We start from the raw sequence: 16,249 nt of genomic DNA on the forward strand, positions 1-16,249 counted from the left end.
TACAGAATGAAGAAATGTGCGCGCAGTATCACGGGAGTATTATACATTTCATCGAGACTGTCTTATCAATTAACGACGTTAACGGCATAGATTTCCTTAACCCTTTGTACGTGCACGTCTTACTTTACTCCTCAGTTATAACGAAAAGTCTAAACCACGTTTAAAGCAACGATATTAGGGTGAAACAATTCGGGGAAACTACATTAGCATTACCCGAATATAAACTATGTGTATTGTGTATGTCACAGTAAAAGGATGGATATCGTAGAATGTAATTGAGTCTGACATCCCCAATTGTTCTATTTATCCAACTAACTATTGGATATGAACATAATTATTGTAAAAATGCGAATACATAAACAATAAATAAACTTGATTGTCAACCTAAATTAAAAATTTCGTTGATTCTTAAAAACCATCTCAAAGGAAAAATGGTGGTGCTCCAAGTACTTGTCCTTCTCCGTAGGCATCTCCGATGAGACTGTCAATGTACGGGAAGAGACCCCATATGTATATATGTAGGTACTGTCCACCGATGACAAGAAGTCTCGCGGCACGGCACAGGGGCAAGAGGAATAAGTAATACTACACACACATCGACTGATCCCCTAGTTTTACACGAGTCCAATTAGTAAATGTGATCACTTCGACCAATCATACGTCATGACCGAAAGTACGTGTGAGCTGAGGCGGGCGAGACCAATCAGATTGCGTTATTCTCATGGGTCTTCTTGTGATTGGTGGAGAGTCCATACATAGATCTGTGACTCCTCACCACTTGTGTATAAACGTTTACGCGGGAAAATTTGAATTGACGTTTATTTATTATTCATATTTCTTAATTATATACTAAATTTCAATATATTTAATAATTACAAATTATATAAATTTTTCGTAAATAATCTTTAATATTATGTAATATCACGAAAAGTAAGATTTCGAGAATTCCTGCTTCCCTTATATTGCTATTTTCCCTAGGGAAGCCTGATTTGATCGCGAGTGTACAACACTGAAACGTCAAGTCTTCAACTTCAAATGCATTTATCTCGAAGTGATGTTTCTCAAACTAGACAACATAACTTCGCTAATTTCTATTCATTTTACATAAAATTTTTAACGATTCTTCATGAGAATATTATCTTCGGTTGTACATATGGAATTCTTAATTGAATAATTAGTTTCTTTTACTAGAACCAATAATTAACACTAAAAGAAACAGATCAAGTATTAGACGTACAAATTAATTTGATGCTTTTTCTTTTTGCAATTAAAGATCCATTTGTGATTCTAATTGTTGAATTTATTGTTATCATATTTTCGCGCCATTTTTCAAAATCACAGAAGGGCGGGAAAATATTAAAATTTAAAATAGTAATTAACAATAAGAAAGTGTAACGTTGAAGGCATTCATTTGCATATTTCTTATTTTATTTTTATATTGATTTTTATTTAATATGAAATTTTATTGAGTTTCAAAACTTATCCTTTATAAACTTACCATTTTGTAATAAATTAATACTTTCTAAATCCATACGTACAACTGAGGTTATTATATCAATTTTCAAGTAAATGTTTGTTCCTTCTTATTCAGAGCTTCCTTAAATTTTCTTTAATTTATGTACTGTTTTTTCTCCTGGAAGTTACTGAATTTTTTAAATTTCTTATTTCTCTGCCGCGCACAGTATTAGGACTGAATAAACGAATACATTCAAACCACAAAGCAAAAGTTTCTTGCAAGAAAAAAAGTATATACGTACCATTCGCAATCGTTTCATTTGTTGGTCTTGTCCAGTAAGTGATCGGTCTTGGATAAGCTTCGCTATGGCATTCCAAGGTAAGTCTTTGGCCCTCGTAAGCGCCTACTAACTGGTTTTCGATCCAAACCATGGGCTGAACTGTGAAAAGAAATTCTGATAACACTATACACATCACTTAATAAAACGAAAAATTAAAATTCTGATATTATGCAATTAGGTATAAAAGAATGTGTAAGAAGTACCAATGTCGGTACTTATAAAATTGCGATATTAGCATCTGAAGATATGAAAAAAAATTTAATTTCAAACAATTTCTCATACAGAAGTATCTGCTGTTGTAAATTTTTAATACACAAAGAAAGAATTAAAGTTTAATTATACTATTTACATTTTTTTACTAAAATACATAAGTTTATTAAAGAAGCTTATTTTATAAATAATTTTGACATTGGAATTAACAAATTAAAACTTAATTCTATCTTAGTCATTTTCTAGATAAAATTTGAAATTATCGTTTTTAATATACAGTATACAATTGTTCACAAATTCCAAACAAGATTCAACTCATTTTTGCAATAATATGACATTGGCACTTCTTGCAAGTCACAGTAATAGTTTAACGAAAATGATTTATATAATCATGTAACATTCTTAAGCAAATAAAAAATGGCATAAAAATCACCAAGAGACTTAAAATATTTATAATTTCTGAATTTATTAAATTGTCATGATTTTCACTAAAAATGGTAAAATATGATTTATAAAGATCTTTTTTCAAATGACCGCCATGATTAGTTTTGTAAAGTCGAATTCTTAAAATGGTGTCAGCAAGAGTGTGCATTGATGATATTCAAAATAAAGTTCCATAATTTTGATTCATTTTGGTCCAGCCGTTTTGGGATTTTTACACCACGTTATTTTTAATACAAATTAACTTCTAAATCCTTTGGGTTTCCTCGCTATAATTATTCTTTTATGAACAAACATTTTTATTAATAAAATAGCAGGCTTTATAAATATTATAAAATAAAAAAAATGATAATATGTTAGATTTTTCTTTCCAAATATATTTCTGTGACTTGATACAAGAAGTGCCAATGTCATAATTTTGTAAAAATGAATTAAATGCAGTACTGAGTTTGTAAACAATTGTATACTCCATATAAAAAACAACAATTTCATATTCTTTCTAAAAATGGTTATAATGGCATTTTATTTCAAATTCCAATCTCAAAAATTTATTGTCAAATAAACATTAAATAAACTTATGTTCTTTTTTGTTAAAACAGTAAATGGCATAAGCTTTAATTTTCTCTTTCTGCATTAAAAAAGAAATTAGAAACAGGAGGAACTTTGCGTCAGAAATTATATTTATACATGAATTGTTTAACATATATTTAAGTGTTAATATCTCAACTTCATGAATACTGATATTGGTACTTCTTGCACCAATCCACAGAATTATAAACAATGCTTGATTTGCAATTTTTATAAATAGATAATGTAACAATTTTTTACCCTTAAGAAACATTTCATATAATAATTGAGGTCAAAATCAACAATTAAAATCACTGACATGTTCAAATTATACAGTTCATATTAACCAGGCAAAAAATAAGTATTTTTTACGAAGAAATTTGCTATAGATCAGCGTTGAATAGAATTCCTTCAGAAAATCTGAATTTTAAATCTGCAATTTCTATTTTAATCAATCAGTAACAACGTCGACAGGTGGGTTCGTGACAGCGCAGCTTCGCCGTCGGCAGAAAATATTTAAGGTGCTACTTCGGAACCGCAAACAATGGTCGCTTGCAACCGTCATTCACGAAGCCCCAAGTGGCGTTATTATCGTATGCTTTCGCGAAAAATCCACTGCTACGTTGCGAGATCTTAAATTACATTTTTGAACACCTTCTGCATAATCCGTTGTTATCACTTCTACCTGATTTCCGATCATAAATTAGTAAAGAAATAATTTGCATTTATAACCGTTATACGTCTAACCCTTGAAAAGGAAAACCTGGATCAGTTATGACCCAAACTTACGAAATATTTACAAGGATATTAACCTAAAGTTAAACGCATAATTTTTAAACGTAAGAGTTTCATATATTGAAAAAATAATTTTTAACGAAACGGTGCAAAAATGTAGAAAATAAAAATGATATGGAATAATATGGAAGATTATTGGAATAATGGAATAATATGGAATACAATATGGATTACATTGAAATTGTAGATCGCTCCATGGCCCGCCGTTCAAGGTTTAACAAACATATACCTACAGGGTGTTCGACAACAGGTGGGAGATTTTTTAAAGGGTGATTCTAGGGAACAAAATAAAACGAAAATCAGGAACGACGAAATAGCGTTTGCGGCTTTGTTTTCCAGTAATTAACGTTTAAAAATTCAAGTAAAAAGCGCCTGAAACCTGTACTCTGCCCAGCACCGACGATTGAACGTCAGGTCAGCAGGGGTGGGTGCAGTCATAATCAAAACTGTAGTACCAATGCTGCAGTACTGAGAAACAGAATAGCACAAGTTTCTACTATTCAATGATTCTTGGTTATGACTGTACCCACCCCTGCTGACCTAACGTTCAATCGTCGGTGCTGGACAGGTTGCAGGTTTTAGACGCTTGTTACACGAATTTTTAAACGTTAATTACTGGAAAACAAAGCCGCAAACGCTATTTCGTCATTTTAGATTTTCGACTTATTTTGATCCTTAGAATCACCCCTTAAAAAATCTCCCACCTGTTGTCGACCATCTTGTATATCGGTTTGACTTAATCGATTAAAAATTCCCGAATTCACATAGTATTTAAAAAAATTTTATTACTAACATGTGGAAAAATAATAGTTCAAAATTTTCAAATTCTAGAACGTTTAGGAATAAAAGTTCTTCAGTTTTTCAGTAATGTTTTTTGTTACTAAATGAAATGTTTTTGGTAAATTATTGTATTTGTGGACTATTTATTTATTAAGTAAAAGAGTTTTCTTTTTTATTTATTTCATAATAAATACAGCTCTATCAAGTCTCTAAACAATTATCAGGAACTTTCAAGATATCTTTCGAAGGCTATCTTTTATTTTTTCATGCTATTAATATTTTATAATTAATTAAAAAGTATAATGATGTGATCAATTACTGAAAAATACATGATTAATAAAACTATACATTGTTTATTGAATCAAAAAATCACATTTGTAATCAAAATACAAAAGGAACTAACCTAAATATTTCCATTGTTTTCAATTCTATGAAAAATGTTTGTAGCATAATTTCAATGGTTTTTGAAGCGTAATAATAAAATAAACGTATAAACCGTAAGATCATTAATTGAAAACCGTAATTGAAAATCATTATGCAAGCATATTCAGATGTATTTTTTAGCCTGCTACGAGACACGACATGAAAAATGATGAATACGTTGTAAAATACTGAAAATTTTTCTTCCATGCTATTCCGCATCGAAAATTATTTACATTCTGCGACATAAATTTTTCATAACATTAACCCTCAGACGACAAAACGACACCTTTGATTTAATTTCGTGTTTCATATCATTTTCATTTTCTAAATTTTATATTGTTTCTTTAAAAATTATTTTTCTGATGTATGAAGTTTTTTCGCTTAAAAACTATACATTTAACTTTAAGTTAATAGCCTTGGATATGTTTTATAAGTTTGGGTCACGGATGACCCAGGGTTAAAAAGAACGGAGATATTTTGGTAGTCACCTTCAGATGGAACACTCAATATATGTTTTATACTTGTTGCAAAGTATATTTACTGTATGCACTAAAATAACACTGTTATGAATGGTTACAGTATAACTCCGTATTTCAAAATATAGAAAAATCACACTTTTATATGTAAAGTGATATAAATGAAATGGGGCTTTTGAACTTTAATTGAATTTTTCTAGGTGAATGATACAATTAGTTGGACGGAATATGATTAAAATTGATATTATACCTGTTAAAACTAAGATATCGAATTTATCAGTTACTTAATAACTATTTTTAAGTAAAAGTATAAAATATTCAAAAAGTAATGAACATAGTTTTCAGATGTGGTTTTCTTCATCACGTCGAACGGAATATTTGCGAAAAGGCATCATCAAAATTAATTAAAATCTCTAGTGGTGAAAGTTTTTTCGTTAACTTTATGTATTATTCGTTAAGAAGATGAAAAGTTCTAAAATAGTCTTATGCCGGAGATGAGCCATTCTCTTAGAATAAACCGTTAAAATTTTGAAAATTTTTAAGATCTTCAGTTACGATCTGACCTTATTTCAGCTTTACGATATTATAGAGCAAAAATCCGGGCAATCTTTTGAAGCAATGTGATGAGCATGACTTATCGATTTAAGAACCTTGTCGTTAAGATTTTATAGTGTACAAAATTTCATCAAACTTTTCGTTTATTACTAATATTTTAAAGTTTTCAAGAAGAAGAACAATAAAATGAACACATGATACAATAAAACTTTGAATATAACCCTAGTTTACGTTTATTATTATTATTCTTTAGTATTACGTTTATTAACTCTGCTCCCTTCAGGTTTAATGCACACAATGAAAATTACATTTGCATCTGAACTAGGTTTTTAAAAATTTTCTTTTGATTCTTAATTGAATCTTAATTTCATATCTACGTTTTTAATATTTTGAATTTCTGGGAATGGATTAAAAAAAGTATGCGTGAAACTATTTGTTGATGATTTTATTATTTCAGGATTAGGAAATGGAATTTGATTAAGGGAAATCTCTCTTAATTAAATGAAATATCTCTTATTCATCAGTTTCCATTAATTCATACAATAAAAAAGAAATTATGGATTTATGATAGCTGAAGTATGATACAAATAATTCAGACTTTTCGCGCATTTATGATGTATGCGGCGGAGAGAGTAGAAATGATTCTCCCTCTCTTTCTTCTCAAATGTCGGTTGGAGTTGGAGAACCGTTTCAATTCTCGTCTCGATCAGGCCAACTCACACTACCATGGCTAGAGAAAATACTACGTTTAAAGGCTGGTTCAGACACGGCTAGTAATTTAGTCGAGTGGCGAGTAGTTTAGTGTATGGACACTAGAGTTTAGTCGAGTAGTTTAGTAAAACGGTTTAGTCGAGTCGATCCGTTTCATTGGATTTTGCTGGTCGAGTAGGCTTCCCCTACCACTAACTAGGCTTGCCCCACTACTAACTAGCCTTCGGGACAGACCTGTCCGGACGCATTTCTTCAGTCAAGGGATATATCTTGAACTCTTGATTTTCAAAGCTCAACTGTACTAGTCCGGACACTTTTTTATGCACTAAACGGTTTAGTAGTAAGTAGTAGTAAGTAGAACAGTACGCGTCGCGCGTGCGTGTTGAGTCGGTTGAAATCGGAGAAGGGAAAACGTTTCACTTTTCGTCTAATCCAGGCGAATTTGCTCTACCGCGCCTAAAGTAGTTTCACTTCAAAATATGGTGTATGCTAAATATATGCTAAATATAGCAAACGTTGTAAAATGAACGCGTAAACAAGGGAAACAGCAGGATTAAACAGATTAACGAAACTTTTCTGCAGGTACAAATAAGACCTGTATAACATCATTGAATATTGTTTTTGGACCACATTCGATGTATGAGTACTGTATGCGTCCACTAACAAGTTGTAAGTTGAGACTCGAGGCGGTGCCTACCGTTCTTTTTCTCTGTCGACGCGTATACCTTTCTTTATCTCACAATCAGTCACGCGACACATTTCATTTCTACTAGTAGTTGTAACCTAGGAAGCGAATAGCGAGAATGCGTGTGGGTCAACTGTATAAGTGTGCGTGTCTTAGCCTGGCCCATCTAGCTCCGACCAATCAGACCCAATTCCTTAGGAGTCTCAACTTAGTAGACGCGTACAGTACATACATACATACACGGAGTGAGTTGCATCGAACCTGTCGCACTGAAGTTGTCGCACTAACACATTCACGCCGCCTTCTCAGGGTTTCCGATATTTTGGCAAGTATTTCTACAGCATTTCGTGAACTATGGTTTTTTGCCTCCCCACGAGACTTTTTGTAAACGATGGACAGTACACATTTAAAAAGAGTAATCCTTCTCCATTAAAACAAAATAAAAGTTATTTAATACGATGAATAGTTTTTAAGATAAAAATTCAAACGAATACCCCATTTTTATCAAAATGGCCAAAAATCACAAAATTCGGAGGTTTGTATTTCTAAAACGGTTTCGAAACGAGTAAAATACCTTATTTTGAAAGAAATTCGAGATATTGAGGGAAGAAACTATTGGCGTAAAATGACCCAAAACTAATTTTTTAAATAAAAAATAGTAATATTATAGTAAGTCAGTTCTCCAAGATTATTTCATTAAGATCCAGATTTTCAGTTATCTCCAGTTTGAAATTTAGTTAATTGAACTATAATTAAGATTTGCATGAAATATACATGTGTTATTTTTAAAACACTTCATTACAAATCTAAAATTGGGTACCATTGACATAATGAAATTCTTTTAGGTACTATGATTTTGCTAAGTAGATTAATCTCCAAGTGAAGTTTATGGTAAAAATTGAACTTAATTCCTCAAATAACTTCACTAAATTTTACAAAAATTCACAAGTCTATTTTGATAAAAATAAACAAAAATTGAAAAATTCCAAAATTTCAGTGTTTTTTTTTTTGCGAAATCGAAAGCAAAATAATGACATAAACTCTCCTTAATATCGTATGCATTATGTCATGTTTCATTTGGAACAAAGTCTGATATCGACGTGAAAAAGTGATCGATTTGGCATGGAATGACCCATGTCAAACCACAATTTCACCTCCGTTGAGGTGGTCGCTTATGGCTCCGTAATACATCAAGTTTATAATAAGATCCAGGGCTGGCTCTACTGATGGTGTAAGCTATGTATACGAAATTCAACTGTGATAAATTATAAAATAAATTATACAAAAGTCATTTATTCTTTCTCTGTAGAAACCAGGTACCAGAATTTCATTAGTTAAATCGACATATAATTAAATTTTATACCATTTTAACTAGCTAATTTAACTAATTAACGAATTATTTTTCATTAACTTACGAATTTTCCTTAACATAATTAGACATATTGAAGTCTATATTAACACTGTGGGTTTTAAAATATCATTGTAATAATTTTTATGAGAGAGGAAAGGTGGCATAATACTAGGGCCGACCCTGATAAGATTACTGTAGCATTATTTTAATCCAAGTACAGTAGAATTCCGATTATCTGGCACCTGATTATCCGGAACGCCTGATTAACCGGTGCATTTACCACTATCGATAATGTTTAGACGATGGAAATACATAGAGTAGATTCTCGCTATATTGTCGCTGACAGGACTACACGAGCTGATATCGCTTTTTTACATGCATATCTTGTAAACTCAATGGTTAAGATTTCGTGACGTTATGGCTTCTTTAGTGGACCAAGTGAGTGAATGTTTAAGGAATTAACTGATCATTAACAACTTTTCAAGATCTTTGCGGGATTTTCTATAATAACTAGCTACTGATTTACAGTAATCAGCATAAATACTTCCTGAATCATCCAGAGGTTAGTGTATTATTTTAAAAGAATATTACTTAGGGTTTTATTATTTTTCTTACAGTTAGTTGTAGACAACTGTATTTAATCAATTTTCTGTATTTTTTGTAGAGATTGTAAAAATTGTAAAGGCGATTTTCACCCTTTTGGACTGAAAACGAGCAGCAAACGAAAATTGCATGTTAATCGGGAGGACATTCCATGAAGTTTCACTACATATTCATAAAGTTTCATAATTATTTGAATTTCCGGGATTGGAATTATTCTTTGCGCTCCAGCTCTGTATGAATGTCACAGTAAAAAAATTCTTCGTATTTCGAGATGATAAAATTTGAAATCCGTTTTCGAAAAACACACATTAGCTAAGATTGATAGTAATTAGATAGCCTAATGTAAATAAAGTACGCTAAAGAAGATAGAACTTGTCATTTGAGATCAAGTAGTGTTTGTCTGATTTCAAAAGCAACTCGCAGTCTCGCGTTATCATGGAGTAAAATCTCTTTACGTCAGTTTGTTGTACGAGTTGAAGATTTCTCTCGAAGTATCTCGTTCAAGTAATTTAACTGCTCTTTGTACTGTTTCACTGTGATCACCTGATCCGTTGGAAGGAGCTCATAACAAAGTACCACCTTTTCATCCCACTAGACTCTAGACGGAGGAGAGTAATTTAAGTCCATGGATGCTGCCTTTTGTTATTGATGCAAACAATTTATTTGATTTAAAATTATTGCGATAGGTTCATTTTTCGTCATATATTTTGATTGGAAATAAAAAAATTTAAGAGTGCCAGACAATGGTCCAAATGTTCACCATATCCACCATAAACCTTGATCAACTGATGTGGTATTCACTTCTTCCCTTTCATATTTTTATTTTTAAATACATTTTAAAGCGTTTCAAACTGTATCCTTTAAAACAACAGTAAATACTGATTTTATTTTATTCCTTTGTTTTTTAATTAAATAGAGCAGAGGAGGGTTGATTACATATTTAGTGTGCAACAAATTATTTCAGGGCAACTGTGAGATGGCCAAAGGAGACCTTCTTCATTTAAAAAATAATAATATTAATTTTTTATTATTCAAGTAATTCTTATTATTGAACTGAACAACCTTTACTTGACAACATTTTCTTTATTCTGTATGATTAAAGAAATGTAACAAAAAATATTCTTTCCAAGAGACTGATTAGACAAGTATCAGAAAAATAAAAATGAATGCATTCTGAGTTGAGGATTACTTTATTACATTTTCAGAATAATAAAAAGAATATCTAGAAAATGAACAAAACATTATTATGTTTTATTTTTGTTAAACTTGGCACGTAATTGTTGTAGATATAGGCCCAAAATAATTTAATCACAGTAATACTGATATATGAATTTATTGTATTGAAGTATATAAGAACAAAACATAATTAAGCTTAAAAGTAATAACACTTAATGATTTGTGACAAATAAAAACGACATCTTTGGAATAGCAAAAAACGGTTACGTCGAGTAAACAGGATCTACAGCGTAAAAAAAAAATGAAAGAACAAGCGGAAGTGACGCATGATTAGTCGCGGCATTATTTGAATTTTAACACCTCCAACAATTTTTACTTGATTTATAATTGTATTCTTATTTTTCCTTTTAACAATTTTATTATATGTCCTTCAATAAACAATACTGAAAGTTGTTTCTTTGCTTACTTATTTTACATATTTCTATCAACTTTCTAAGCATATCAATAATTTTGTGACTCACTCGTAGCCGCTATAGTTTATTTTGTGAGAGCGAGCCACTCCCGGTACATAACTCCCTCAAAACTTTTAATCCTCTTAACAGGTAGAATACGTAGAGTGAAAAAAGGCTTTGACCTTTCAAAAATTTTAAATTAATTTTGCAACAAACCTTTTTTGCCAATATCTATTTAAACATGAAGTGCAGAATGATTTCTAGTAACCATGACCATTACTTTTTAAAGACCCTGTATTTTTTCGTTTGCTTTACTATTATATTAAATTCTATTTTAAAAAACTTTATTAGAATTTAGTACAAATTTACATTTTAAGGAATTTTATTGGAATGATGTATTTTGTTATACATTGATCGAAGCGTTTTTTAATTCTTTATAAAAAAAAGCGTTAAAGCATTGGGTCGAAAATTCATTAGTCTAAAAGATATATTAGTGAGAGATAAAGAGAAACCATTAGGCTCTTCCTAAGATATTTTTTAAACCAATGAATTCTGGACTCAAATGCTTTAATATTTTTTTATCAAAAATTAGAAAACGCCCTAATTGATATATAACAAAGTGCAAAATTCTAATAAAATATTTAATGAACTATTCAGTTTTCGACTCAGGGACTTTAATACTTTTTTGTAGAGAATAACAAGATGCATCGATTGACGTTTAGAAAAATATATAATTCCATTTGGAAAAATGAAGTTGACTTTGAAATTTTTTGAAGACCCCTACTTCTGGTATCGACAGATGTATCACCTGATGTTTCATTCGACAGAATATAATTTTTCTCAATGATATTTTTTTCTATTTTTCCCCGTTTTAAAGCTCCATATATTTTGATTCAATTCACAGAGGGCCAGCGGACCAGAAAAACTCGCCAAAATATTAAAAGTGCTCCAATTGTCGTGAAAATTGGTACTCAAGAGTTTTCGAGGTCGCTGATTTCGAATCCAAACTCAAAATTAAGAAATTCAAAATAACGGATCCAAACTGGTGGCCAGGAAATAAAAAGTTCATTAATTTTTGAACTATAACAACTGCAATTAGCCTACAAAAATTGTAATTTCCAGGATCTACCATGTGGAAGTTGTAGGACAATATGAGACCTCTTATTTTGAGGTATTTCTTTTAGCGCGAGTTCCCTCGCTTTTCACAAACTAAGGTTTTTCTTTTACGTAAATCCCCTAACCTGGAGTCAGTAAAGAGTCACTCATACGGTCCATTTATCAACCCATTCGCATTCTTCACACTTTTATCTAACAAAATATATGTATGTAACGAATGATCTAATCTAAATAAAAGCGGTATGTAATTATTTTCATGTTTGCTTAAGAATCGATTTAGGTATTCCAATTTTACAACCTTCAACGTTCTTCTTCTGATAGTTCTAAGTTATTTAAGGATGTGAAAGTTTCTTCAAGACCGGCTATATTTTTATCGCAGATTTCGGCTTCAGTAACAGGATAGGATTCAGGAATCGAAGGAATTTGAAGTAAATTTACTACTTCCTGTGGATATGGAAGTCTTTTTCTTTTTTGAATCCTTTTTTCGAGACTCATAGTCGATATAATTGGATCTGAAGAATCCATTGTTCGATAAAAGATATCTTCCAAGGAAAACAATAATTTTTAGTGTTCTATTTTTTCATACAATTGATAGTTTTTAAGGTAGAAAATCTTCTGAATTTGATATCTTTTCCATAGTTTAAATATAAATAATTATTAATATAATTATTAATATAATTTTTTAAACATATTCTTATTAAACACATTAGTTCAATATTAAACAAAAAATACCACTATACGTAAAGAATGATGAATGGAAACCAACTTGTCGCGCACGTTCTGTATGATATCCTACGAATTATCCAAAAAAACGCAAAAAGACGCAGACTCACCTTCAAGTGCTCATCAATAGGAATGTAATGATACCTTATTTTCATCATTTAAAAGCGGTATGTAACGATATGACGTTTTGGTAGCGTGACCGGGATTGAAAATCAGAGGATAACGCATATAAAATGGCTTATAGGTGTATATTTTTATGTAGTTTTTAATTTTCTGCGTTATTTTTATGATAAATATATACAACGAGGTGAAGAAATTTTAGATGTATAATTTAATTTTGTAAAATGTACATAAATTTTCGAACATTTGCAAGAAAATTCTTTTTAATTCTGAAACGCAATTTTCCAACTTCAAATAATTGCTATTGGAACACTAATCAACAAATCGACTTGAAATTTTCACAAAAAGTACTTTAGTTTATATACTTGATACTAGTACACTTCTTTCAGAGACATTCCGAAACCGAATTTTGTCGAGTTTTTCTGGTCCGCTAGCCCACTGTGCAAGTGTATGAAACACCCTATGTATCTTAATTAGTTATAGTGTCTTTTAATAGTTGAATCTGTTGTTTAGATGCAATGTATTATATTTTTGCTATTTTTTTCAGGTGGTTTCATCTGTTTAGAAGCTGGGTAAGTAGGGAATTGGAGTGCTTAGACATTACTAAATTAGGCATTGGTAAATTTAGTAATTTCTTCTTTGACTATTTGAAAAATACAAATTAAGAATGCGTTTAAGCTACTTACAGTGAACGATCAGAACAATTCGCTTGCTGACTGCTGGTGGGACACCGTTCGATGCTACACAGAGATACGGTCCCATATGAAGACGTGTCACACGGGTTATTTCCAACTCCGGGCCCTGGCCAACTGTAACAAGACAGGAAAACATGCATACAGAAAACTGTAGGTAGAGGAGAGCAGGGACCTAAGTAACAATTTGACTTTGAACTACGATTACGCAAAAACTTATTAAAAAGTTGTTAATCAAAAATGGAAACCGGGGAAAATGTTACAATCAACCCTGATAAGTGGTCCGTCCTGACCACTTATCAGGAACCGTTGTAACACTGCATGTAATCGTAACTAACACTGCATGTAATCGTAACTAACACTTTATCTTTACAAAACTAAAATATTTATTGATTCAAATTATAATAACAAATGAAAATAGGTAAAATTTGTAGTCAATTATTCCGCATCGCAAATACAGATTGCCTCGAAATAAGCAACTCGCTCGGGACCGAACAGTTGCTTATTACGAAGCAGGTATGCTATTGGCTTGACGAATGAGAGATCGTCAAGATACGTCACTCGTAGAAACGAGTGAGAGATCCGAGGTAGCGGTAAACGGCTCTCACTTTGCGAGCGTCTTCAAACAAAGAAGAGGGGATAGCGAGTTGCTTATTTCGAAGCAGAGACCACTTGCTTATTTCAGGGTAACCCTATATGTCGCGCCGAGCCGCGCCGTTTAGTTATTCCGTTACGCCAAGGCAGTAAGCAGGGCAACCACTGCGTCGCGCCAACATTGAGCATGTACCGCTGGTAGCGACACGTGTTTTGCCGAACTATTTTCCTTGTAAAATGAAAACGAAAGTGATTTGGTAATTTCGCTTGATGCTTTCTGTAGCAGGAATGTCTGCTCTATCATGTACGATGGTTAGATTTTTACCTAGTCTCTTAGTTTTGGGAATAAATTGAAAAATATCAGCAAAAACTGGTGCATTTTTGGTATCTTTCTCACTTTGATCATTATTTAAACATATTTAAATGTTTACAATGTAATAACAATTTATATCGTTTTATTCGGGAAAGTTCACCAATTTTTCTCGTGTCAAAAGCAACTGAATAGCTGCTATGTTAAAAGCACAAAACATCTCCAACGTTGAAAATTTGCAATTTTTTTTAACATTAATTTTCCCCAAGACTTGGAGAGAAACGGATTTCAGATTCGTATCCAGCTCGCAAAAATCTATAAGAATTTCATAGTGGCGGTTACGAAATCATTTGGCTGTTGTACAGTGTAATTTATTCCATTCGGTATTTCAACATTCCCTTTGGTTAAAATATACATCTAGTATGATACTTCATGCTCTAAAAATTAAAAACTGATAGCTGCAGTAGATTCTGAGAAAAGGAACATAAAATTGGCTTATTTTCTATGTACCACAGAAAATGTACATTCCCATTAACTTGTCAATAGATGAATGGATGTAGTAATGTATGAATTTATGAATGCTCGTGGCAAGACATGAATCTCACATAAATCTATCTGTATGAATCTATTGTATGAATTTATAAAGAGAGTTGATTGGATAGTTTTGAATGGGGTTGGATGATAATAAAGAAATGAATGAAGTATCAATCTTTAAATGAACGCGAGAACGAAAACACATATTAGTTACTAATAATTTATATGTATATACAATTAAATAAAGAAAAAGAAAGCTTATAAGACTAAATATATGCTATTTTCTTGAAGATTGGAGATTAATTCGGTCAAATAGAAAATTTTCTAAAGATATGCGAGAGTCCGAAAATATCGGGTCAAATCGGATATTCGGATTGGGTTAGGTAGAATATTATCTTATTGGATTATCTGACGTTTTGATAGTTATATAGAATAACGAAACTCTATTTTCTTAATTGCTTTATGCACACCTCTAGAAAATAGTATTTATTTCACTAAACTGTTACTCAAGTTTTACCTTTACTCCAGTCTTAGGCTAACTTGGTTTTAATGATTTTTCAAATCGTATTAGTGAATAGCAATTAAACAATTCATTACGTTGTTATACCACCTTTTCGAAATAATTAATTGTTCGTAAGAATAATAAATCCTCTGCAAATATAGTTTATAAAAAAAATATATAAAGATGATTAAACATTATTTATTTGTTTCATTTAATTATCAAATGATTGTATTCAGTAGAAAAGAAATTTCAAAAAATCCTATTGTATTTATTCATAACAATTTAGAACAGTAATTTTCTTTTCTTTTGATGTTTTCTTCGTTTCCACTTTTGCTGATTTAATTGCTCCTGCAGAGAACGGCTCAAATTAGTTGAGACTTCCAATAATTTGCAGCAGAAGTTATTTCGGACTAAACTTATTTAACCAAATCACTAAAATCACTCTTGAAAGTGAACAATAATGCAGCCTCATTCTTAATAATTTAAACAATCGATTTCTAGTTTCCTGAATAAAATGTTCTTTTTGGATCAGTTATTATTAACCATCTAATCATGTTTATATATCTTTGTTCAACTCTAAAAGAAGTGAAATATTTTGATTAAAATATTTTGATTAAAAGATAAAATGTTGGCAAAG

The 16,249-nt window shown here is 31.2% G+C and overlaps 1 protein-coding gene across 1 annotated transcript in view; it reads right to left on the reverse strand.

The window, feature by feature from the left end:
• LOC114879613 (neurotrimin-like) overlaps positions 1 to 16,249 on the reverse strand; it is a 538,060-nt gene that overhangs the window by 87,634 nt on the left and 434,177 nt on the right. The window contains exons 6-7 of the mRNA XM_046286422.1: positions 13,667 to 13,789; positions 1,758 to 1,895 (exon numbers count right to left, since the gene is read on the reverse strand). Of these exons, the coding sequence (XP_046142378.1) occupies positions 1,758 to 1,895; positions 13,667 to 13,789 (261 nt within the window). The remainder of the gene's footprint in view (positions 1 to 1,757; positions 1,896 to 13,666; positions 13,790 to 16,249) is intronic.

Source organism: Osmia bicornis, chromosome 7 (genome assembly GCF_907164935.1).
Source record: "Osmia bicornis bicornis chromosome 7, iOsmBic2.1, whole genome shotgun sequence".
NCBI lineage: Eukaryota > Metazoa > Arthropoda > Insecta > Hymenoptera > Megachilidae > Osmia > Osmia bicornis.